We start from the raw sequence: 27,355 nt of genomic DNA, 5'->3' as shown, positions 1-27,355 counted from the left end.
CAGTTCTTGGCATTTAATAAGTACTTTTTCATTGCATTCATTTTATGAGTACTTATCTGCTTTTGTATGAATTAAGAAATACTGTGAAACAGCCTTCTCAGCCTGCTCTCAAAAAAAAAAATCACTTAAATTTCTTTTAGCCCCATCTGAAATTACACCATTAGTAACTGATTTGTTTATCATTAAGATGGTGTCCCCTTCAAAATGTGGGTGGTTAAACATTAAACTCATTTATACTTTTAAGTACCTTTCCAGAAATAAGATTTTGATTGAGGAAAATAAAGAGGGTTAAAAAAAATCATAGTTTTAGAATCATAGATTATTAAACCTGGAAGGGACCACGGATATCATCTGAGCCAATGCCCTGATTTTACATATAAAGCTCAGAGAGCTTTAGGGACTTAACTGAGGTTACACGGTGATTGAATGACAAAGATTAGACCCAGAACCAGTATCTTCTGAATTATATGGGTTTGTTTTGCTTCTCTCGGTGAGAATACTAGTGGTTTGGGTGGTATGAAATTAGCTTTGAAAAGGAGAGCCAAGGATTCCCTTTGTTATTAAGGCTAGTTCTCTGGGAAGTATGAGAGAAATATAGGTGATGGAAAACAAAAGTTATCAATAAAATTAGAAAAGAAAAGAATTCGGGGAGGGTGTCTCAGGGCATTGCTGGGTCTAACTTACCATTGGTTTTGCCTGAGGCCAGCTGTGAAGTAGGTATCTTCCTTACAGTTAATAGATAGTGCTATCAACCCTTTAAAAGAGGAGGCTGCAACAAGGGATTTGGTTACTGTTACTTGAGATTAAACTGGAAATACATTTCCAATAGATTATTTAACTAGACATAATATTTCCCTTTCTTTGCACAAGTTTTTTTAATATCAACTTTCTTTTCCTCCTTTTGATCCAATTATCTGACACAGGCTTCTTGTAGTCATCAGGGGAAGTAGTTGTACAGATTTTTGCCAGGAAATACTGTTTTGTGTTGCTGATATAGATAGTACAATTAATTTTGAATTAGAAAATAAGAGTGAATACAGTGAAGGGACTTGGAAGAGTCCCTTTTTAAAAAAATGTGGGAAGTTCTAAAATAGATAGTAAATGGTTTTATTCACACATATAACATAAAGCAGAGATTTTGGGGGGGGGGCGGTGTTCAGACCTGTGATTTCATCTCCATAGGGAACTCTCTATGTGGTAACTCTTTTGACCAGTGCTGATCAGCTGTTCTGTAGCTCAGTTTTAAAATTGCCTGGAGCCATTGAGAGGTTATGAAATTTGTCTAGGATCTTACAGCCAAACCAATATGTATCAGAGGCTCTACTTGAAGCCAGTATTCCTGACTCCAAAAGTGGATAGGATGCTGGACCTGTGGTCAGGAAGATCTAAGTTCAAATGCAGCCTTACTAGTTTAGATTGACAGTAAGGTCTGAGTTCAAATCCACACTTTGTAGCTACCTGACTGGACAAGTCACTTAACCTCTGCCTCAGTTTCCTTATCTGTAAAATTAGGATAATTATAGCACGTACTTCTCAGGGTTATTGTAAAGATTTAAATGAGATAATATTTGTAAAAGTGCATTGAAAACCTTAAAAAGCACTAGATAAATGCTAGTTATGATTATGCTATGCTGCCTTTTAGTAATGTATATATCCACATGTGTTCATTTATATTCATGTATAAACATATCATAATATTTAGAGATAAAGATCACAAAGGTCATCAAGTCAAACTTTTATAGATGAGATTGAGGTCTATCATCTTCATCATCATCTTTATTATCATTAAATATTTATTAAATGCTTGCTAATGTGTACTATGAGGTAGCTAGGTAGATCACAGGATAGAGTGGTAGGCCTAGAATCAAGAAGACCCAAGTTCAAATCCTGCCTCAGACACTAGCTGTGTGACCCTTGGCAAGTCATTTAGCCTCTGTTTGCCTTAATCCGCTAGAGAAGGGAATGACAAACCCCACTCCAGTGTCCTTGGGAAGAAGAGCCCATGGACGGCATGATCCACAGCGTCACAAAGAGTCAGACATGACTGAACAATAACAACAGCAATGTGGCAGGAACTCTGCTACGAACTGAGGTTGCAAAGAAGGACAAAAACCATAATCTCTGCACTCCTGGAGCTCACCTTCTAAGAGGGGAGATAACATGCAAACAACTTTGAACATACAAGATAAGTGTGAAAATGAAAAGTGATCTCCAAGGGAAGGAATGGTAGGGGAGAGGGGCAGGCCTGGGAAAGGCTTCTTCAAGATAGCTAGGGAAGCCAGGAGGTAGAAGTGAGGAGGGTGAGCAATCCATGTGTTAGGGATGGCCATTGGAAATGAAGAGAGTTGAGAGATGGAGTGTCTTGTGCAAAAAACAGCAAGAAGGCCAGTACTGTCCATGGAGGGTGATAAAGTATAAGACTGAAAAGGTAGGAAGGGGACAAGTTGTGAAGAGGCAGGATAGAGTGCTATCTCTTGGAGTACAGAAAATCTGAATTTCAATCCCTTCTCCATCATTTACTTAACTGTGTTACGATGGGCAAGTCTCTTAACCTCTCTGAAACTAAGTTTCCTCTTCTGTTACAACACAATAATAGTTGTATAGCCTAAATGTAAAACATGGTCTGTATCCTTATTAAATTTTATCTTATTAGATTCAAACCTAAGTCAGCCTCTTAAGATCTTAACTTCCTAGTTCATTACTGTTTCCTTGATCTATTTTTCCATTCCACTTTTTACATTGTTTGAGCTCACCAAACATTTATACTGTCGGAGTGCAACAAAACCATTAAGAATGGTGAGAATAATTGGAATTAATGCAGTTACTCTTCTAATTTTCCATATACAAAAATTCCAATTAAAGAAATGAAGAGAATTTATTACTGAGCATTGCTGAGGTCCCTGGAAAATGTCTCTTTACTTAGGAAGGTCCACCACAGACTTTCCTCTAAATACCATTATCCAGAGACTGTAATAATCTCTAGTACCAATTCACTTATAGCTTATGTGCTCATATATCACACTTCTGAAACTTTCCATCCAGTTATCTCTGACCCAGAAATAATTTTTACCAAAGCATAGATATTTAGGTTTTAGCACACCTGTAGTGATCAAATAGAGTGAGATAGCTCACCCAGAAAGCTTTAAAATATAGTTTTATGATATATTTGCAGAGAATCCAGATGAAAAATATGTTATGGTTTATATTTTCAGGCAGTCCTAAAAATACTCCCAATTCCCCACCATCTCAGTCCTTTAAAAATAATTTGAAAAGTGTTATGGATATGTTTTTTTAATATTACAAACATTTCCAGATTATCTCCATCCCGTTAGAGCTCTATTGTAACAAAACAGTTAAGCAAAACTTACAATACAGGGACTTCATCTGAAAGTACACGCAACCTTCCACACCTATAGCCTCTCCACTTCTCTATTTTAAAAATTTTTTTAAAGTGAATTGATATCTAGTTCCCCCCCCCCATTTGTTCCTTGTAACAAATATACATAGTCAAGGAAAACAAACCCTTTCATTGGTTGTGTTCAAGAATGTACCCTAAAAACATCTGTGGATTACATGTTTCATAATGTGTTTTCTGAAATCATGGATGATCATTGCTTTGATCATGGTTTTTACAGCTTTCAAAGTTGTTTGTATTTACATTGCCATTGTTACTCTAGAAATTGTTGTCCTGGTTCTGTTCATATCAATCTTCATCAGTTTTTAAAAGTCTTCAAAATTGTTCATTAGAAAAATAATATTGACGTTCTAGTATAAATTATTCTTCTGGTTCTACTCCTTTTTTTCTGCATCAGTTCCTAAAAATCTCTCCATGTCTCTTGGAAATCATGTGCTGTCTCATTTCTTACAGCACTACAGTAAATTGTGATATATGGATGTGATGTCATGATGTTGTGCTATAAACACAAAGCAAAATTTTCTCAGATGTTTCCAAGCTGTTTTACACTACCGCACCTGATCATATTTAGAGTCAGATTACTGTTGTGTCAACAATTAGTGTTTTTATATAAATATATACTTCTAAAGTATATATTTAAATTATTATTGTATTATTAAATTATTATATTATATTTAAATTATTAAATGATTATTCAAATACATTCATAAATATGGTTTTTTATATTGTATGACTAAAATTATTTCCAAGGAAATACATTTCCTAGGTCACAACACATAACAGTAGGAAAATAATTTAACAATTTGCACGAAAAATGTACACATGTATTTTAGAGAACTCATTTATCCAAAAAAAAAGTCAGGTAGGTACATACACCTGTGTACATTGATATGAGGGGGATTTGGTTCTTGAAAAACCTTTAATATTTTCCTAATTAGCTGTATTATGAAGCTGCTGCTGCATATTTTAAAATGGTAATGGAAACCAGAATTGTCTGTATTGTTGAAGGTTACCCATGCTGTTCTCTTAAGAGTGAAACCAATTTATCTGAAGTTTCTAAAGACACACATTGGGGATTTTTGGTTTCAAGAGGAATGAGGAAGACTGATTTTCATCCTACTTAGTGCATTTTGACTAAAATCTGTGAAAATTACAGCTGCTGCATGCTTGTTTTTTGTACTGATGAAGATGCTAATGTAATTCTGCTAATTTTTAAAATCCTGATTAAACAGTCCAAGCTAGCTGTCAGAAACATATTAAAGAAGAGATCCTATTTTGAAACCTTTGTTTAAAGTAGCATAAAATTAGCACACAAAGCCAACCAGTATTTAGTAGCAGGCAGCTTGATGCATGTATTAAAATGACATTTTGCAATGTTTCACTCTCTTCCCAAAGTGAGAAAGTGTTTTGCCCAACTTGTGAAATGGCAGTAACTTCACATTCTCGTTTAGATTTAATTGTGTTTTGTTAAGATTTAAGGCAAATTATTCCAATCTTATATTTGCAGGATACTGTTTATTTAATTTATATTCCAATTCAGGGTGTTAGTAATTTCTAGGATATTTATGAGGCCTGTGGGCAGAAGGGGATGGTGGGACAAAAACAAAGCCTTGTTAAGTCTCAGCAGTTAAACTGACTGAACTCAAGATAGCAAAGATGAATTTTCTCCCAATAACATTGTTCATGAGACATGCAATTATAGCAGTCACATATTTCTTAGTGGTGTAATTAGTAATCCAAAATACTCCACATATAAATGCAGGTGAATCTCAGTAGTAAGAGAATATGGATTAAGCTCATCCTTCCCAAAGGCTGCTGTCTACACTTTATGGGAACTCTGGGGACAGAGGTCAAAGGTATAGATGACAAGATGACAGAATAGTGAATTATTCAGTATATCAGGAGAAAACCTTTGTCAAGATTTAGTCCCAACCACATATAGTGATGGAATACACAAATTAAGTCATTTCTGGTATTTATTAAAATGTCCCTTTGTCAGTGTAGAAACCAAAGACATTGGCAAATTGTTTTAATAGTGGGAGGCCCAATAGAACACATTCTATTCAATTGATGATAAGAGCACTAAAGATACCACAGATTCTCACAAGATCACATGATTATAAATTTAGATCTGAAAGGTACATCAGCTGAGACTCAAAGAGGTTAAAGCAAGTGTCAGAGGTAAACTTTACACCCAGGTCTTCCTAACTCCTTAGCCAGCATTTTATTGATTAGTCATACAGAAGGTTTCCTAACATGTCCAAAAGAATTGGTTTGCCTTGGTCTAATTGATGAAAAAAAACATAGGTGAAAATTACATCTCTAATGTATTTGAGACTAATATTTTGTTTAGTTCCTCTGTTAAATGCCTGATGAAGACAGGATAAACAATAACACAGGCAAAGAGATGGTGAGAAAGATGAATCAGTCAGCAATATCATAACTTCTTCATACTGTAATAGTTTTTTTTTCTTTTTAGTAGTACAGACATTGATCCACAAGTATGCCTCTGAATACCACTTTTATGATCTATGCAATGGTTCAGAATATATGTTGTTCAGACTTCATAAAAGTGGTTGGTTATACACATCCCCCTTGAACTTTCTTTGGGGGACTATTTTTTAAAGCTGTTCTCAGCACCTCAACTTCAGTAGAGAAGAAAAAGTCTAAAACTTAAGTCAGTTATTTTTATTTCTTGCTTACAGTAATAGAGGGGAAATATTGAGGAAAAGTTTAGAATTTTGACTAACATGGGATTTGAGGATTAGAGATGGATATACTTCCACACTCAGTAGAAGGAAGACACAATAGAAGTGAAATGACCTCAGGCACCCCTGCATCAGGGGCATGTCATTGTGTCCCTCCTCCCAAGCTCACCTATGGCCCCTCAGACTATGCCCTTACCCAGTGTGCTCTGCTTGCCGCCAGCTATAGGTCAATATGATCCGTAGCACAACAGCTCTGTTCTTTCTGTCTGATGCTCCAACCTAGTTTCTCTAATTCCTTATCTGAACAGAAATAATGATACAGTCCATCTGGAAAGTCAGCCCTGAAAAGATGGAACAGTTCCTAGGAAAGCTACCCCAGCCACTAGAGTTTCTCCCTTTGGACTCCAGTATGTTTTCTTCTGATACCAAGAGGGAAGGGAAGCTCTGTCCATCCCCACTATTTGTCTTTGAGAGCCTAATGGGGATGAGCAATGTGCTATAGTGGGCATTAGGAAGACCTGCATACCGAAGAAAATCCTCCTGCGGGAATTTCAATAATTTAATATTTATCAAAGTTGACAGATTCCACTTTAACACTATACACAATCCCTATGAAGGTCAAGCCCACTAGTTTTCCTATGAATCTGTTGATCAAGTGACCTAAACCTAAATTCTATGGGACTGGGAAGTTTAATTGGAATTGGTGTTCAGTTCATGTCTTTGTGCCGCCATTCTGGGCAGAGATACTGGATTGGTTTGCCATTTCCTTCTCCACCTTATTTTATAGATGAGGGAATTGAGACAAACAGGATTCAGTGACTTGCTCGTAAGTGTCTGAGTCCGGATCTGAACTCAGGAAGATGAGTCTTCCTGATTCCAAGCCCAGCACTCTATCTACTGCACCACCTCAAATGATAATATTGGAGGGTGGGCTATTTTAGGAAGAAGTTGCTCACATAGGGTCCTTCAGTTTTCTATATCAAGAGGAATCTTAAAGGAGTTGTGTGAGGGTTGTATAGGATGGGAGCCTAAGGGATTCTAGGAGGAGAGAATTTAGAAAGCAAAGTGAAAGGAAACCAGAAGAATCTTTGCCAACTTTACAGTTTTCTTAGGGTGCTTGTAACCCTAGCCACCTTTGTGTCTTCAGCACTTTACTATAAATTTTTGATTCAGGCATATCCATATAAATATTAAATAGAATACTGCATCAGCTTAAGTATTAGAAAATATTTACAGTGAATTGTGTCTGTAGTTAATCAGTAGAATTCACACCTATCACACTGGGAATGTCAGGTGGATATGCTAAGAGTAAGGCAAAATATTGGATAATATCTGTGACGGGACAGAATAATTACCAAATTCATAGATCACAATTTCATTTATGTGCCTCTGTGAAAGAGAGTCATTTGTTAGTTTAAGGCCATACTCATTGATTAAAAGTAGCAGTAAATAAGTGCTGACTGAGCTTGGAACCCTGATGTAAAAGGGAAAAATAGATGAACAAGAAATATACACATGGAATTGCAAATACTGGTAAACTTAATCATAGCCATTATTAGATTTAATCAAACTGTAGCAACATAGTAAAAACAATTGGTTAACCTTGACAATAGAATAGTGAACATTAATTTATTCTTTCCTACTGCTGGCATTAGTTAGTGTTTAGCCATCCCTAACAGAAGAAATTTGATTAAAAATTCAGAAATATTGAAAGCCTTTAACTAAAGAAATATATATAACCTCTGATTCAGGACTGTTCTAAAATCTTGATGTTTACTTTGATATATTAATAGATCTGTGCTCTCGTGGGTGTGGGAACCCTACTGAATGAATGAATGAAGATACTCTAAGGGTTAAGATTATATCTTAACCCATTCATTGGGAGGAAGTGTTTTGCTATGGAAAGAATGTGGGTTCTGTTGTAAGAACTTGTGCTAGAATCCTTGCTTTGCTTCTCTTTGATGTTGGGCTAGTCACTTAACATCTTCAGTCCTCAGTTTCTTCATCTGTAAAGTGGGAAGATGGGATCAAGTAATTTCAAAAATTCTTTATAGCTGTAAAACTGATACTGTGATAACTTCTCATCCTATATGATGTTTATCTATGTCCTCCTATAGCTCCTCTGTAGAAGTGTAAGAGATTGAGATTTTCTAGGTCTTTTAATACTCATAAAACACTCACAATGTCTATGTTATATCCTACTATTGATACATGACTGGTTCACTCCCTTATTTTGTCATTATATTTCATAGAAGAATGACTTATGCCATCCCATGCCTACATGTCATTGTTTATGTATGTTATACTACAAATAGTAAGGTTTCCACACCCATGAGAGCACAGATCCATTAATATATCAAAATAAGCATCACAATTTTAGACAGTCCTAAATGTGAGGTTATGTATATTTCTTTAGTTAAAGGCTTTCAATATTTCTGAATCATGTGTCTTTCAATGACCCTTTGGGTGATTTATAGTTTGATACTTCAAAGACCATCACCAAAACATTCTATGATCATGTCATATGGCATCACTGGAAGAATATCAGAGATAATGATGATCATAGTAATAATAACTGGCAGATTTATTACTCATTAAGCTTCGGAAAGGTTTGAGCCTTAGAGTAACTTGTACTACGGGTATTTATTATCTTAATTTCCAGAGGAGGAGACTGAAGCCCAGAGGAGTTAAATGATGTGTCTATGATCATATACCCAGTAAATATTAGACTTGAGATTTGGACCCAAGTCTTTCCTAATTTTAAATCCTGGGCTCTTTCCACTCTAGCCTACTGTCTTTGAAAACATGGACTTTGGTGATAGTGAACAGATTGGGATTGTTGAAATGGCTATGCAGTTCCCTAAATATGGTCTAACCAATTTCTTCTCCTGTTATTTTATTCTTGACACAGAATCATCTGTCTGCAATGCCTATTCAGGATTTATGTATCAATAAACCAACTCAGTGGCATGCTCATTCATCTTCAGGTCGTAATATGAACAATTTGCATTTGGCATCCACTTAGTTTTTCATATGTGGATAGTTAGGCTAATGTCTTTTGACTGATCTCATTGAGGAAATCCTGTAATGTTCTAGTATCAGAACAACCAGCATAATATTATTTGGAAATAGAAACATCAGGAGACCTTCACAGTTTTTAGGAAACCTCATATTCTGTTTGTACTTTTCATAGGGACATCCATCATAAGAGTGATAGAAACTTTTGGCAAGCATGTTTTATTCTCTACATAGTATTGATCAAGGATTATTGAACGAAGTTCTTAGTGGCTGAATCATCCAAGAATTCTTGTGTAATCTATATGTCTATGTGGGACATAATCTACTGGAGGAATACTCTTGTGGCTACATTTTGCTCTAGTCAATGATTGTCAATAAACATTTATTAAGCACTTACTATCAGGGCACTGTGTTGAGTGTTGAGGACACAAATAAAATAAAAAGACAGTCTTTGTCATCAAGGAGCTTACAATCTAATGGAGAAAGACAAACAACATACAAAAGGAAACTGAAAAACGGAGGGGACCAAGTTGGAACGAAATAATGGGCTCTGTCTCTCAGATGTAAGATAATAATTATTAAAATACCTTGGAAAGAAAAGCTAAATCAAAGAATTAAATGTCACTTAAAATTTACCAGGTATTTGACTACTTAAAATTCTGACAACACACCTCTGATTAAGATTGTATTACCAGCTCCCCAGTCTTCACGTACCAGAGGTTTAAGCTATCATAATGATTTCAATAGACTAGATACTGTCAGGAGTTAAAAAAAAATTTGTCTCCCACGATACAGGCATAGTGCTTGCCAATTGTAAAAAAGCTTTTAGATAAATAAAAACTGCTTTAAGGTATTAACAATTTAATAACCTGTTATTTGCCTAGTTGATTGGTATATTGTTATGATTATTATTCTCATGTGTTGGATTTCAACAATGTCACATGTATTCATATGTGTTGGATTTCAACATTGTGTAGTGCTGACATTCTAATTATGCTACAGGTCTAGTGACAAATACAACATTTCCATGTTGTTCCTTTATTGATTATTCTTGTCAGCATTTGAGATGTTTAAAGAAACATAACATACTGTTTTTGCCAGTAGATTAGAAGAATGTCAGCGTAGTGATTATTTTGTATTAAAGTAATCTTTTGATTACTAATCTATTTAGGTCTTAACTTAAAAAGCCATTTTTCTGTACTACCAATTGCAGAGCAGAAAATTTGTAGTCTTTACTCAAGAAAATTAAAAAAAAAAACTTTGCGAGTATCATTTTTCTCTTGAGGAGAGAAGGATTGCTGGATTTCACAATTAAAGAAGTCTCTGTGCTGGAAATGAGCAGTCAATTATGAAAATTATTTTTGAATAGTTAATTTGCATATCCCTAATTATATGTGCTCCTTTTGAAAGGCTGAAGTTGGTATTTATGATGTTTTGATTGATTAGTAATGCAATTGTGTTATTAATGTTGTTGCCAACAAGGTGCCCTTATAAATGGGGTTTTGAGCAGCTTTTCTAACGAAATGTTTTTAATAATGGTTAGATTTGCTTTATGTAGAGGGTGATGAAAGACCTAATTTCCATTAGTTAGCTTATTTTTTCTTTAAAGTATGACATTCAGCTTACTTTTACAGAATATCCATCTAAAGTAGATTGACTCATACTAGGATGTTAATTGTTTATCTAATATTTTAAAGTGAAAAATCATCCATCATTAGGAGAAATCAGTATAAAATACAATGCTTACAAAGCTCGTCTTCTAGCTAATGACTGAATTTCAAGTTTCCATTTCATCAGATTTACATATATGTTGTTATTCAGGTTAGCAGTTATAATAGCATAGAATTTGATCTTCTTCAAAGAACCACTTTATTGGTATTTGATTTTTTTAAAAAGCATAGAATATCACAGAATCTTAGATTATGAATGGATCTCAGAAACCATCTAGTCCACTGGTAAGTAAAAAAAGAATTCACCTCTAACAACATACATATAAGGGGTTCTTCAGTCAAGTTCATTATTGAATAAATAAATGTGATCTTCCAAGGCTGTGTAGTATTATATTCTGTTCAAGAGGAAACCTTTCACAGATAAGAATCTCATAATAGTTAAAACTGGAAGAGAACTCATACAGTGTCTAGTCCAACCTTAAGCTACATAGAGGGAACACATTAGTATATTGTCCAAGATAATATAAGTTACCATTTGAAGAACAAGCATTAGATTCTGTCCCTGCTTGACCTCAGGGAAGCTGCTATATAATTTGGGGAAAGAAATTGGTATACTATAATTAATATAAATATGTATCTTTTTGTTTAAAAACCTGTGATTTCATCTATTTAGGGAAAACTTTGTGTGGAGAGTCCCTGTATGATATTGACAGCAAAGCACCTGTAGTTTTATAGTTTTAGATACCTGAGAGGTTAAGGGAGTTGTCTTTTTAACCTTTCTATGGTCCAATAGCTATCATGTATCAAAGCAGAATTTGAGATGTTCTTTAATCCAAGGACTAAGTCCTCTTTCTATGATAGCAAATATTTACACATTCATTAATAAAAATGTATTGAATCATGTTCAGGGCTTTGTGGGGGCACAAAGAATGTCCGTGGCATGGCTCTTACCCTCATATATCCTCTAGTCTAATAGGGAAGATAACTTCCTTCTACATTTATTAATCATTTGCAGTAGATGGAATGCAAAGGTTGGCACAGGGGGAGATACAAAGTTAGACAAGTCAATCTGGGTCCCCATGAAGCTAACATGGTAGGGAAATGGGACACATTCACAAATAATTATAATTCAAAGTTCAATGAGAAAGTGTAAATACAAAGTACTGTTAGGTTAGAGTGGAGTGATAATTTCTTACTTGGTGGGAAGAGTGGGGGTTTCATGGAGATGTTATTTGACCTGGGTCTTGGAGCATGGTCAGGATTAGACAATATAATTGTGGTACCTCTTGTAAAAGATAGTATCATTTTGTGTGTACTTTTTGGATTGGGCCTGTGAGGAAACTCCCTCTAACAATGTGGATCATTGTGTACTATGAAATTTTGAGTCTTAGACAGTGGCTAAGAACACAAATAGATTAAGTGCCTTGCCTAGGATCATACAACATGCATGTGTCAGAGGCAACCCCTGAATCCTGCCTGGTGTATATAATTACTGATTGTAATTATTTTTCTTAAATTAATTTTTTTTTCATTCAGCCAAGTCTGCCTTTTATTTTTCCTACCTCATGCCCCAGTTTCAAAAGAAAAGAAAGCAAAAAGCAAAACCCTTATTACAAACAAACATAGTCAAGCAAAATTTCCACATTGACCATGTCCAAAAAACTATGTCTCATTCTTCACTCTGAATCCTTCACCTCTCCATCAGGACATAGGTAACATGTTTCATCATTAGTCCACTAGATTCATGGTTGGTTATTACACTGATCAGAGTTCCTAATTCTTTCTTTTATTTGTCTTTACTATACTGTTGACATTGAATAAATTGTTCTCTTGTTTCTACTCATTCTGTATCACTTCATATTCAGTTTCCCCAGGTTTCTCTGAAACCATCCCCTTCATCATTTTTATAACACAGTAGTAGTCCATCACATTTGTAATTCTATAACTAATTCAGTCTTTCCCCAATTTATGGGCACCTCTTCTTTCTCCCTTCTTTGCTCTGTTGAGTGAAATGTATTGTTGTACCCAACTCTATGTGTATATGTGTGATTTCTCTCCTTTGACCAGTTCAAATGAGAGTTAGGTTCAAACTGCTCACCCCAACCCTTCTTCCTTGTTTATGTAGTTGTCTACTTATCCTCCCTCCTCCAACTGTAATTAGAATATAAGGATTCTATCATCCTCCCCCCCTGCCCTGTTGCCTTTGGGACCAATCCCATACTGTTCTCCCTGCCTTCCCACTCCTAAAACATTGATTATCTTCTTTTCATTATTTGACTTCTCAAAGCCCACTCTGATGCCCTAGGTTGGCCCTCTCTGGGCAGTACCTTTTCTTGAGCCACCTTCCTTCTCATCCCCCATTCTCCCCACCTGCTGCCCCCATTTCCTTAGAGCACTGTTATTTTTGTTTTAACCTAATTAATGTGGTCATTTAATTTACACTGGTGTATTTACAGGTGCTGATATTTTATTTGTTCTCCTTTACAGGCAACAATGCTGCATTGGCTTTCAATGATAGTGTCTCAGCACAAAGGAGTGACTCAGATAGGGTTACTAGAGATGTTTATAACAAGTTAGTGCAGGAAAGATTTTTAGACAAATGAGGCCTTGTGTCACTATGCAATCATGTCACATAAAAAAACCTACTTCTAGGACCAACCCTGGTGACCTAGTGGCAAAATTTCTTCCCCTTCCCCTCTCGTTTTTTTTAGAGCATCCAATAAATTTTGGAGTCAGAATACCCAGGTTCAAATTTAACCTCTGATATTGAAGAGCAGCATGCCTTTGGCCAAATCACTTAGTTGTCTGTGTCTTAGTTTCCTCATCTGCAAAATGAGATTGTGGGACTAGATTATCTGTTGCATAGCTTCCAGCTAAAGATTTGGATTTTGTTTTTTAAGACGATATTTTCAGGAGCCTTACATAAGGAATAGGGCATTTATTGAACTCAGGATGATATAGCAAAAAAGAGCAGTGGTAATTGAATCAGAAGACTTGGGTTTAAGGCCCAGCTTTTCACTAGCTCTAGGAACTTGCTCATCACCAAAGTTTACTCGTATGGAAAATGTGGGTAACATTACGCATATTTACCTACTTCACAAGTCTGTTGTAAGGATCTAATTAAATAATCTGTTTAAAAAGCTTTATAATCCTAAAGAGCCTTATAAATGTGACATATTTGTCATTATTAGTGTTGACCCAAATCTATTCTTTAGTTTTGAAAAAAAAATCAGAGAAAACTTTTCTCCTAATTGATAGGGGGATGAAGAAGATTGGTTAGAGCACAGAGACCCAGGCAGAGAACAAGTAATCATAGAGAATTAAGGAAGTTGGTAAGCATTTTAGAGTCCTTTATAAAGACTCTAAGAACCACCTTCATCTAAAAACGATAGGAAAGATGGAATTAGAATTGGTATATTCTGTGTTGAAATAAAATTTATACAGTGTAAAATAACTCCATTTTTATTGCTTTATTTATAGCTGATTGCTGTGTTTGATGAACAAGAATCTGTTCCTAAGGTTGAGAGCCCCAGTGGAAACCTAACAGAGAGCCACAGCCCAGATGCTTTTGATGCAGAAGTGGCTACCCAACTGGCTGCCTTTAAGCCCATTGGTGGAGAAATTGAAGTAACTACTTCTGCTCTGAAATTAGGTATGTATGTGTACTAGGTGTGCTGCCTCCAATGTCTGAAGTGACTGTTTGGTATAGAAGAGGAATTTATATTAGGTAAGCTTCAGTTTTATGCCTCTATAGTCATTTAACTTGTTTTCTTTAAAAGAAATAATTTCCTCTTCATTTCTTTCCCTCTAGAACGACCGTTTGCATGTTTGGTTCTGATGGTATTTAGGGAACAGCAGAAAGCCTTTGCTCTTTTCATCTTTCTCATGCAACAGCCTCTTAATTGGTCTCCCTGCCTCAAGTCCCCACCTTCTCCCATCCATCTTTCACATAGTTATTAATATGATTTTCCCAAAATGCAGACAAGTCTGACCATTCCATTTTCCTACTCAGTACATTCGGATGGCTCTCTATTTCTTGTAAGATCAAATATAAACTTATCTGACTTTTAAAATGCTTCATAAACTTCACAAAACATTCCAGTTTTCTTTTATATTACTCACATTCCTGTTTGCTACAATTTAGGGAAATTGAGGTTAATGTCCTGCACAAAGAGCACTCTGGCTTCTGTCTTTGTGCCTTTCCACACCGGCCGTAATTTTTACCAGCAGTACACTCACTCCTCGACACCTCCTCCTAGAATCCTTGATTTCCTTCAAAATTTAGCTCAGGTTCCTCCTTCTATATAAGTCCTCCCTGATTCCCATAGCTCTTAGTGTCTCCCCTAAGTGGTATAAGATAGAAAGCCAGGCCTAGAGTTAGGAAGACTCCTCTTCCTGAGTTTAAATCTGGCCTCAGACACTTACTGGGCAAGTCACTTAACCCTTTTTGCCCCCTCTATAAAATGAGCTGGAGAAGGAAAGGCAAATCACTCCAGTATCTTTAACAAGAAAACCCCAAAAGGGGTCACAGAGAGTTGGAAATGACTGAAAAATGACTAAACAAAGAACAACAAAACTGCCCAGATTGACAGAAGAGGAATAGAATATTTAAATAACCCTACTTTAGGAAAAGAAATTAAACAAGCCTTCAATGAGCTCCCTAAGAAAACATCCCCAGGCCCAGATGAATTTACAAGTGAATTCTGCCAAACATTTAAGGAACAATAAATCCCAAAACTATATAATTTCAAAAAAAAATAGGTAAAGAACTCCTACCAAATTCCTTTTATGATGTAAATATGATTTGAATACCTAAACCAGAGAGAGCAAAAACTGAGGAAGAGAATTATAGACTGGTTTACTTAATGAGTATCAATGCAAATATTTTAAATAAAATACTAGCAAGGAGATTATAGCAATATATCACAAAGATCATACACTATGACCAGGTGGGATTTATACAAAGAATTCTGGGCTGGTTCAAAATAAGGAAATCTATCAGCATAATTGACCATATCATTAACAAAAATGACAAAAATATGATTGTATGTTATATCTATATCATACTATCATAGCGATAGATGCAGAAAAAGCTTTTGACAAAATATAATACCCATTTCTATTAAAAACACTAGAAAGCATAGGAATCAATGGAGCTTTTCTTAAAATATTAAGGAGAATCTATCTAAAACCAAGAGCAAACATTATCTGTAGTGGGGATAAACTTGAAACCTTCCCAGTGAGATCAGGGGTGAAACAAAGATGTCCATTATCAATACTGTTCAAGAAGTGCTAGAAAAAAGAATTGAAAGAATTAGAATAGATGATGAGGAAACACAGCCATCACTTTTTGCAGATGATATGATGGTATACTTATAGAACCCTGGAGAATCAACCAAAAAACTAGTTCTGACAATTAACAGCTTCAGTAAATTTGCAGGATATAAAATAAACCCACATAAATTGTCAGCATCCCTATATACTACCAACAAATTCCAGCAGGAAGAGATAGAATGAGAAATTCTATTTTAAATAACTTCAAACTATGTGAAATACTTGGGAGTCTACCTACCAATTCAGACATAGGGATTATATAAACACAATTTCAAACAAAACAAAATAAAACAAAAAGTTTTCACACATTTAAAGACAGAACTAAACAATTAAAGAAATATTAGTTGCTCATGGGTAGGTCAAGCCTGTATAATAAAAATGACAATTCTACCTAAATTAATTTACTTATTCATTGCCATTATAATCAAACTACCAAAAATTATTTTATAGACCTAGAAAAATAGTAATAGAATTCATCTGGAAAAAGAAGAGGAGGTCAAGAATATTAAGGAAATCATTGAAAAAATGTTAATCAAGGAGGGCTGGCAGTTCAAGATTTTAAATTAAATTACAAAGCAGTAATCATCAAAACTATCTGGTACTGGCTAAAAAATTGAATAGTGAATCAGTGGAATAGATTAAGTATATAATGCAAGGTAATGACCATTGAAAAACCTAAAGATTCAAACTTTGGGGTTGAGAACTCAACATTTGACAAAAATTGCTGGGAAAACTGGGAAGCAGTTTGAGTAAGTTTGACTAAGCATAAACCAGTATCTAATAGCATATACCAAGATTAGGTCAAAATGGATAAATTATTTAGAGATAAATGGTGATATAAATAAGTTAGGGGTATGTGGTAAAATGTACCTGTCAGGTCTATGGATGAGGATATAAATGGGCAGTTTTTAGAAGAAGAAATCAAAACTATCACTACTGATTATAGAGAAATGAAAATTAAAACAACTCTGAGATGCTACCTCATACCTGTCTGATTAGCTAAAATGATAGAAAAGGAAAATGAGAAATTCTGGAAGGACTTTGGGAAAATTGGGGCATTAATGTACTGTTGGTATAGTTGTGAACTAGTCCAAACATTCTGGAAAACAATTTGGAACTATACCCCAAAGGCCATAAAACTGCATCCCCTTTGACCCTCATTGTTGCAGGACCCAAAAAAGTCTAATGAGGGAACTAGTTCATCATCTCAAAGCCCAGGTCCTTCAGTGTTGAGGCCCGTGTCACCAGAAATTTCCAGAACAGCTCAGCCCAGCTCCATTCTTACTCCATGGAATGGCTCCTGGAAACCCATCACCCATACATATTCCACAGAGATCCAGCATATTTTCATTGGCAAATGCATCTTTGCAGCTAGGTAGCACATTTGATAAAGTGCCAAGCCTGGAGTCCAGAAGACTCATCTTTGTGAATTCAAATCAGATACTTAATAGCTGTAGGTCCCTGAGCAAGTCACTTAATCCTGTTTGCCTCATTTGTTCCTTATTTGTAAAATGAGCTGGAGAAGGAAAACCACTCCAGTAACTTTTCCAAGAAAATCCCAAATAGGGTCATGAAGAGTTCACCCCACTAAAAGTACTGAACAACAGCAACATATGTATCTCTGCTGGCAGAATAAAAACTCCCTGAGGGAAAGAACTTTTTTTTTCACTTTTTTTCATCCTTAGCATCTAGCGTAATTACTGAAATTTGGTCAGTTCTTGATAAATGCTCATCAGTTGATTGATTTTCAGTATCACACTAAAGGCTAAAGTATTGATGGTTAGGAGTTGACCAATATAATAAATTGAAAAGAGTTTTCATGTAGCTTAGTTTGTTCCCTTAAAACTGCCCCAAAATAATTTAGACTTAGCTAAGGTTCACTGAGGAATATGGACAAGAAATAAAGGCCACTTTCTACTATTTATACTTTGATCCCAAGGGCAGATCTTGAATTTTGGAAAGAGTTTTGGAATTGTAGCTTTGAAGGTGATAAATGCTGCTTTGTTTAAAAAGAAATACAGAGAAGATGTTTTATTTAGAATTGTCTCTGGTTATATTGAGGTTTTTTTCTTTCAATGTACTTTTTTACTTCTTGAAATCTGAAATCTGCCTGTGGGGTTACCAGTATGGGAGGATGAACAAATAGATACTCTGCAAATATTTCACTGAAATTGTATTTGTTCCTTATCAAAATATCAAAATAACATTTTCACTGGTGTCACTTGAAACTTTGCTCTTTTATTTTCTTCTAATCTTAGATAATATTCGGTTCAATATATCTGTGCTCTGAGTGACCCATCAATATTTCTTGAATTTCACTCTTAAGAAACCTCCCCCTCTCATTTTCCCCTCCTATTTACCATGTAGACAAAGGGTTTGTTAGGGTAACTCACCAGTGTTAGGGTAACTCATGTTAGAAGAAAGGAGAGTATCCTTGGGTGGCAAAGGGAATGCTGTGAATGTGACAGCCATATTTACTTCTGTTTATTTTTTAAATTTTATCCATTTTATTCTGAACTTAAGAAATAAAACAAGTGTTTCCATAAATCTAGTAGAATAGAAAAAAATATGACTGTACAAGAAATTTCAAATCTATTATGTACAACTTGCTATTCCTTTTAAATATATAATAAAGTTATCAGATAATTTTTCCCTTTCCTTCCTCCTTCTCCTCCCCCCACCTCTCCCTAATAGACATAGTATGAGTTCTTCCTTTTGGAAATGAAACATAAATCATTTTTTCAACCTTTTTCACAAGCTATGCCCTCTGCTTGGAGTATTCTCCCTTTTTACCTTTACCACTTGGAATCCTTTGCTCTATTAACTTAGGTAACATAGTCACTTTCCAGTTAGTGCTTTTGCCTCTCCAAACCCCCTCCAAAACCCAAATTAAAAATCTTTGTATTTGCTTATCTGTGTACATTTTGTAGTCTCTTTGGAGACTTTAATCTCTGTCATGGCTGGAACTCACTTATTTTTTTTTTCATCTTTCCATCTTTAGTATTTAGTACAGTGCCTGGGAAGTTGGCATTTAATAAAAGCTTATTGTTGAGTTGGGTTGAATTGAATTTTATGTGGGTGATATGACATAGTGAAAAGAGTACTGGACTTGAAATCAGGAGATCCAAGATTTAATCTTGTTTCTACTACTTTTAAGCCTTTGGACTTCAGACTACTCTTGATGTTTACCTTATTTATAAAGTTAGCAGGTAAATAATATTCTGCAATGCTCAGTGCTACCAATGTGCATAGTCCTGATACAGTCAACTTCCTGAAAAAAAGCTTTAGCTCTTTGAGAACGGTGAAAAGGACATGAAATAAAGTATTCATTTGCCACTATTCTTCTAAAAGCAAAACATGTTAAATGATATATCACAATGGGGATGGCTGGTGGTGGCCAGAAAGGAGATTGTGTGGGCTTCTGTTTATCTAGAGCACAGTTTCAGACTTCAGCCAGATCCCTGAATTTGCATAATGTATGGGAGAAAAACAAGGCAATAAGGGAAAAAGAAAGTGAACATTGTTCCTGCTTGTTGTAATGTTCTTCTTGTTTCCTTTTTTCCTTCCTTCCTTCCTTCATTTCTTTCTTTTTTTTCTTTTTCTTTCTTCCTTCCTTATTTCCTTCCTTCCTTCCTTAGCAAGCATCATGGCTTCAGTAATCTAAATACAAATTTGTTCTCCTCTCTACGCTTCTGTAGAATTTCCCTTCTTTGTCCTTCTATATTTCCCTCAACAGTGGTTTCACTTGTCTCTTATTTTGGACAAAAACATGTTGTCAAATGATTAAAGGACCATAATGTTTGATGCAGAAAGAAAAACAGTGGTTTTCCTTTTCTGATTTGTTCTTCACTAATTCTAGAACCCTCTTTCATAATTATTTTAATTAAACAGATTTAGAGCCAGATGACATTAAAGGTCATGTTGGGCAGCTAGATTGCAAGGTAGATAGAGTATTCAGCTGGACTTAAGAAGATGAGTTAAAATCTTGCCTTGGACAAAACTTTGTGACCGATGGGCAATCACTTAACTTCTCTCAACCTTGGTTTGCTCAGTTTTTAAAGGTGATTAATAATAGTTCCTATTTTATAGGCTTGCAGTGAGGCTCAAATGAATAATTAATTAATGTAAAGTGTCTTGCAAATTATTATCTAGTCTAATTCTCATTTTACAGATTAGGAAATTGGGGACCAGAGGAGTTAAGTGACTTGCCTAAAATCACATAGCTACTAAGTGGTACAGTGGGGCTTTGAACACAGGTATTCAGACTCCAAATCTAGTGCTGTTTTCACTGCATTAGGCCGTTGGGTTCTTTTGGTTTATTGTGATAAAGGCAGGATTGGTATGGTTCAAGTCCTTTTTTTGTATATCAGTTCGTTTTTGGACAAGGATCTCACATTACAGCACTAAATTCATGTTTTTGGCCTAATAACTATGTGATACTTAGTACCTTCTGCCCCCTTCTCTGAATGGTGGATGAGTGAAAGTCCTTTTTATTTTTTCATTTTTTCTATGTATTGTTGTGGCCAAATAATTCATGACCCATTTGTCAACCTAGTGGACTTCTCAATATGCTGGTAGTCTTGGTCTTAGACAACAGAGTCTGTTGCTGACACTGCACTTGAAGCCTTTCCATCTTGATACAACTTGTAAGAGATAGTCTTCTGCATTCAGAGCTTTGGAGAATCACCCAAGGTCCCTCCATACCATGATAAGCCAGTAGAATACGTCTACCATTACCACTAGTACCCTACCACCATTATCACCATTACCATGACTACTACTATCATTACTACTATTATTACTACTACTACCACTGCTGCTATCACTACCACTACCACTACTAGTACTTTTATTATTATCACCACCGCCACCACCACTACTGCCATCACTGCTACTGCTACTACTATCACTATTACCACCACCACCACTATCACTATCACTACTGTTACCAGAAAAAAAAATTGCATGATTTCTTAATCTTTTTTGGGAGCACAGATCTCTTTGACAGTTTGGTGAAGTGTATGGATCCTTTTTCAGAGTAATGATTTTAGTGCATAAACTAGGATTACAAAAGAAGTTAATCATATTGATATAAAGATATATATATATGTGTATATATATACACATATATATGTGTGTATGTATATATGTATATATGTGTGTATAGATATATAGATAGATAGATAGATAGATAGATGTACACACACATATATATTTGCAATTTTTTCATGGACCCCCTGGTTAAGAACTTCTATCCTACAGAGAACCTGTCTATACAGATCAGAATCAAATCATTATCTACTGTTCTTTTGGGTGACCACACAGAAAAGTAAACTAGGAAGGTTGGCAAACATATTCTGCGAAATGTGGATCAGGATTAAGAAATGAAAGTGAAAGCAGAACCATTATATTTGACTTCTCAGACCTCAATACCTGGTGTACCAGGTGAGGAAGCATAAATGGCATTTAAGAAAATGAGGCTGAGTTAGAACAAGTACCCAGAAGGTACCTATCCTGGATAAGGCACAGTTTCAAAAGCACTGAAGGGATTGATTTTAACACTATCTGAAAACAGAGAAGATGCTAAAAAATTGGAAGGAGAAAAATCATAAAAAGTATTATTAACAAAAATAAAGCTAAAGGATATCAGTGACTCCCTATCTCTATGTGATCATAGGATCATGAATGTAGTGCTGAAAAAGATGAGCCCTCCACTTTATAAACTGAGTCCCAGTGAGGTTAATTGACTTCCCTGAGGTCACAAAAGGTAGTGACAAAAGCAGATTTGAACCCAGGTCCTCTGATTCCCAAACCAATACTGTCTTCCTATTCGGCATCTCAGGGCCAACCACCTCATGCAATCTTCATGAGAATGGTCCAGAAGCACATTGAGAGAGCACTTGATAAAAAAAATGAGAAAGAAACAGTTAAGCTTTCACAGTCATTGTTTTTTAGCACAGCCCATCCTAAGTCACCCACTTAACGGAGAGTTCCAACAGATATCCCTTTACATTTGTGGATTTCTTAAGTAAAGAAGTATTTGACTGAATAGATCAACACACAGCTTTGTAATAGTATGTAATAAGGTATATAATAGCAGTAATAAGGTATGTCTTCTGCCTATGTTAAAATTATCCAGTATTTCTTGACAAATTCTATCGCAGGGATAATTGACTAACAATACCCTGCCTATTGACCTTAAGAGAGATGGAAGGAGATGTCCAATTGACAAAGAGATTCATAGTTCTATGAAGATCTCCTCAGCAAATTTTGGTTTGGGGGTTCTCAATATGGGGTCCATGAACAGTTTCTAAATGTTTTGACAACTGTATTTTAACACAATGGGTTTTCTTTGCAATACTGTATTAAAAATATTGTTCTGAGAAAGGGCTTATAGGGCTTCACTAGACTGCCAAAGGCAGGGAATGCGTCAGTGACACATAAAAGATTAAGAAACCCTATTCAATACCAATAGAATCAAGGATGCTTGAAGCAGTGAAAGGATATTGAGCAGCTCTTGTATGTAATACACTATTAGACCCAGTCTTCCAAAGACCCTATGCCATTATCTCCATTTTAGGAGGTGAGAGACATCACAGTGTCCAACTTACCACAAAATATTTTCTCCTAGGCCTTCCGAGATGCCTTAAATTTCCCCCATTAAAATTACACCATTTAGTTAAAGCATTGTCTCTAGGAGGCCCATATTAAAACACAAATGTATTGCCTGAGAGCTAAATGTTATCACATTCATACCTATTAATGTTGATTAATTGATTGGTTTAGCTTCCTGTCATTTAACAAAAAGGTGCCTAGGGGATAAAGCATAGGACATTTAAGTTTTGCTCAGGAGAAATGCTTATAAGTAGTGCTATACAAATGTTATTTTTAGGTTAAGGCACTTTAAAATTGCAAAGCAATATAGGAATGGAAAGATATAATTTGTTATTTGTAGAATGATAATGCTGACCAAGATTAGAAGGAAAGTAGAAAATTGGGAAAGAGTTTTTACAACCAGTCTCTCTGATAAGGGCCTCATTTCTAAAATATATGGAGAATTAAGTCAAATTTATAAGAATGTAAGTCATTCCCCAATTGATAAGTGGTCAAAGGATATGAACAGGCAGTTTTCAGATGAAGAAATTAAAGCTATCTATAGTCAAATGAAAAAATGCTCTAAATCACTATTGATTAGAGAAATGCAAATCAAAACAACTCTGAGGTACCACATCATACCTATCAGATTGGCCAACATGACAAAACAAGAAAATGACAAATGTTGGAGAAGCTATGGGGAAATTGGAACACTAATGCATTGTTGGTGGAGTTGTGAAATGATGCGACCATTTTGGAGAGCAATTTGGAACTATGCCCAAAGGGCTATAAAAATGCACATACCCCTTGACCCAGCAATAGCATTTCTAGGACTGTATCCCAGAGAGATCATACAATGGGAAAAGGACCCACAGGTACAAAAATATTTATAGCAGCTCTTTTTGTGGTGGCAAAGAATTGGAAATTGAGAGGATGCCTATCAATTGGGGAATGGCTGAACAAGTTGTGGTATATGAATGTTATGAAATACTATTGTGCTATAAGAAATGATGAACAGGCTGACTTCAGAAAAACCTGGAAAGACTTGTATGGTCTGATGCTGAGTGAAGTGAACAGAACCGGGAGAACGTTGTATATAATAACAGCCACATTGTGCGGTGACTAATATTGATAAACTTAACCCTACCCAGGGATACAAGGATCTAAGGCATCTCCAAAGGCCTCGTGATGGAAAATGCTATCCACATCCAAAGAAAGAACTATGGAGTTTGAATGAAGATCGAAGCAGACTATTTGCTATTTTTTTTCTGTTGAGTTTTGTTTCCTCTTTCTGGTGATTCCTCCTATTGGCTCTCATTCTTACTTGGAACATCACTAATGTGAAAATACGTTTAGTAGGCATGTGCATGCATAGCCTATATCAGATTGTGTGCCATCTTGGGGAGGGAGGCAGGGAGAGAGGGGGAGAAAAATTTTGAACTCAAAAGCATATGAAAGTGATTGTTGATAAATCAAAATAAATTAATTTTTTAAAAAAAGAACTATAATGCTGCATAGTTGTGTGTCTCTATCAGTCTCCTGACTTTTTGTTTCTATCTCTTTCTTTCTCAGTCTCTGCCTATTTCTGTCTCTGCCTGTCTCTCTGTCTCTATCTTTATGTCTCTTGTTTTGTTTTGTATATCTAGTTTTCTGTGTAAAATTTTCTGTTAATGTTTTTTAGTATGTTTCTGTGATTCTGTCTGTCTTTCCTAGTCTGCTATGTCTCTCTCTGTGTCGGTCTGTATATATCCCTCTGTGCTTTCAGGTTTTTTTTGTCTTTCTGTGTGTCTCGTTTTGTGTCTGTCTCCTGAAATTGCTTTTGTATCTGTGGGCCTGTTTGTTTCTCTCTTTTTGAAGTGCGTGATTGCTTAATAGGAAAAGCATTATGCTTGGAGTCAGGAGATCTGAGTTTGATTCCTGTTTCAGACTTGTAGGCTATACAATCAAAGTCCAGGCCAGTCATTCAATCTCTTACTGCCTCACTTTCCTCATCTGTAAAATGGGGATAAAAATACCATCCTCACAAGATTTTTGTGACAAAAAATTCTTTGTAAATCTTGAAGCAATCCCCAGAGAAATGGTTTTAAAGTCATCTGACCTCTATGACATTTATTTACATGTGGGGTTATTGACATTAGAAATCACAATTGTGTGAATTTTTAATTTCTCTGTGTGTTATCTTTGACATGCATGCCAGGGGGTGTCAATCCCCATTACAGAGCATGGGTGAGCTAAGGTCACTTTATCACTACTGAAAGAGTGCTCTGGGCATCCCTCCCTTCTTCAAACTCTTACTGTTGGGCAATGCTTTTGTTTACAGTGTGGTTGTTTGTGTATGTATTTTAGCCTCCTGATAAGGCCAGCAAGGTGACATGGTGAATAGAATACTGACTGGAATTGGAGAAAGAAAGATCTGAGTTCAAATGTAATAAGTTGCCATCTAGCTGTGGGCAAGCCACTTTCACCTCATCTGTCCAATGGGATAACAGTCATTGCATTTACTTCTCTGGGTTGTCCTGAGCATCAAATGAGATAATATGTGTATTTGGCTAAGCTTAAAAAGCTTTATGCCTGTTATTACTGTGAAATTATAGGTTTTTAAGCTCCTTGATAGTTCTTTTTTTCTATTCCCATCTCCCATCACAGTCCCTTGTATTGAGTAGACATGAAGTGTGTGGAATAGAGTCAGGTGGAGTCAGGAGAGGGCCGTTGTGGGCAATGAGGGAGAGTCCTCTCAGCTGGAAAGTACAGAGATAGTTAAAAAGTCAGACAATATATAGTCAAAGAGGTGAATGGGGTACCAAGTAGTCCTAGAATTGTAGTATCTCAGAACTCAATGAATTCTTACAGATCATCCATTCCAAGCATTTCTTTAAGAAAAGGGGGACTGAAAGCTAGAGAAGAGAACAAGAGATATCTGAGCTAGGATTGGTACCAAGGACTTTGGACTCCTGATTCAGTGCCCTTTCCAAAGCATGGAATTTTAGAATTATTTGTATATAAATAATTATTCTTACACTTGGCATATCACTATTGTAGGTAATTTTTAAAAAATTGTAAATCAGAAGTTAATGAAGGAATGGAGGTCAAAGAAGCACCACAGCAAGGAAGGATAGAGAAAAATAGCTTTTAAATTTTTGTATCTCCTACTAAAGTCCAGCACAGTTTTTCCAGTGTGTCTGAACTGGGTATGGAGGTCTCTGTGTCTGTATTACTGGGTACATCTATGTGGATGTGATCATGGAAGCTTAGGGCAGCTAATTGGCAGAGTGGATAGAGGGTTGGGCCTAGAGTCAGGAAGATCTGAGTTCAGATTTGACCCTCGACATTTACTAGCTGTGTGACCCTGGGTAAATCACTTAAGTCTCTGTTTGCCTCAATTTCCTGAAGTGTTAAATGGAAATAATAAGAGCTCTTACCTCTCAGGGTTGTTATGAAGATCAAATAAGATGTTAATTGTAAAGTGCTTAGCATAGTGTCTGGTACCTAGTACATGATATAGAAATGTTAGTTATTGTTGCTGCTGCTGCTGCTACTTTGGGAGACCTCTTTCCTCTCTGCTGAGGGAAAAAAAAATCAGATTTTGCTCCTAAGTGGAACAGTAAAAAATCTAAGTGGACTTAAAACCAACAGATTTAGAGAATTCATGTGATTTGGAAAGTGGGAAGAAGGAATCAATTATAATTTTAAAATATGAAAAGGCCTGAACTTGTGTGCTTTTTCAATCACAGCTAAGAATGTCATATAACAACTATCAATACTCAGATTGGACATAAAAAAAGTAACAATTTATTTCAAGTACTAGCTTAATGAAATCTTGTGGCTCCCCACCCTTCCATAGCAAAATCAAACAGAATTGAAAAAAAAAACATAATTCAATCCAAAAAATGGTATTTATGTTTTGGTAGTTTTCACACTGTGGCTTGATTGCTTCATTAGTGGAGGTTTACAGTTACAGTGGGAAAATGCTTGAAAAGAAAAACTTTGGGAATGTTCATTTTCCCAAAAACATTGTGTAAGCCTCACAGTTTATCTGAAATGTTTATTAAGGGGCTGTCATACACTTAAGAGTTGAAAAGTTGAATTCCTAAGTTTTCTCCCAAGGAAATGAATGAATAGATCTGAACTAAATGAGGAGCTGCAAATAACAACAGACAATAGTAATGTAGTTTGCTTCAGGGCACCCACCCCTTTGCCACCACATTTGACAATCTGAGCTATCAGTCTAGAGAAACCATTAGAAGTGATGGATTAGGGAGGAGAATGGGAGAATGCACCTGGCTGAATAATCACCTGAATGTGATTTAAGTTATCTTCAGAACTATATTCCTTTTGATTAGAAAAGTAAGCAATTGATATAATTTCCAGAAATTTCACAAAATGAGTCATTAAAAAATTACAATTTTTTCCATATGCATTGGGATTATAATACCCTACATTTGTGTAGATTTTTTTTAACTTTTAAGAGTATATTCCAAAATTATCATTTATAAGAGGTAGCTCTTTGGGAGGAGGAAAAGGGGAGATACAATGGGAAATGTGGGTGATGTGAAAATAAGAGATATTTTAAAAATCTATTTAGTAAAAAAAATTACACCGCTATCAGATATACAACA

The 27,355-nt window shown here is 35.6% G+C and overlaps 1 protein-coding gene across 1 annotated transcript in view; it reads left to right on the top strand.

Annotated features, from left to right (window-relative positions):
- Positions 1–27,355, top strand: part of PARD3B (par-3 family cell polarity regulator beta) — a 1,282,153-nt gene that overhangs the window by 507,433 nt on the left and 747,365 nt on the right. The window contains exon 3 of the mRNA XM_027873670.1: positions 14,292–14,463. Coding sequence (XP_027729471.1) covers positions 14,292–14,463 — 172 coding nt within the window. The remainder of the gene's footprint in view (positions 1–14,291; positions 14,464–27,355) is intronic.

Source organism: Vombatus ursinus, unplaced genomic scaffold, assembly GCF_900497805.2.
Source record: "Vombatus ursinus unplaced genomic scaffold, bare-nosed wombat genome assembly UNPS02014802.1, whole genome shotgun sequence".
Lineage (NCBI taxonomy): Eukaryota > Metazoa > Chordata > Mammalia > Diprotodontia > Vombatidae > Vombatus > Vombatus ursinus.
Note: the sequence above shows the minus strand (reverse complement) of the source record. Positions and strands in the feature narration are given on the sequence as shown.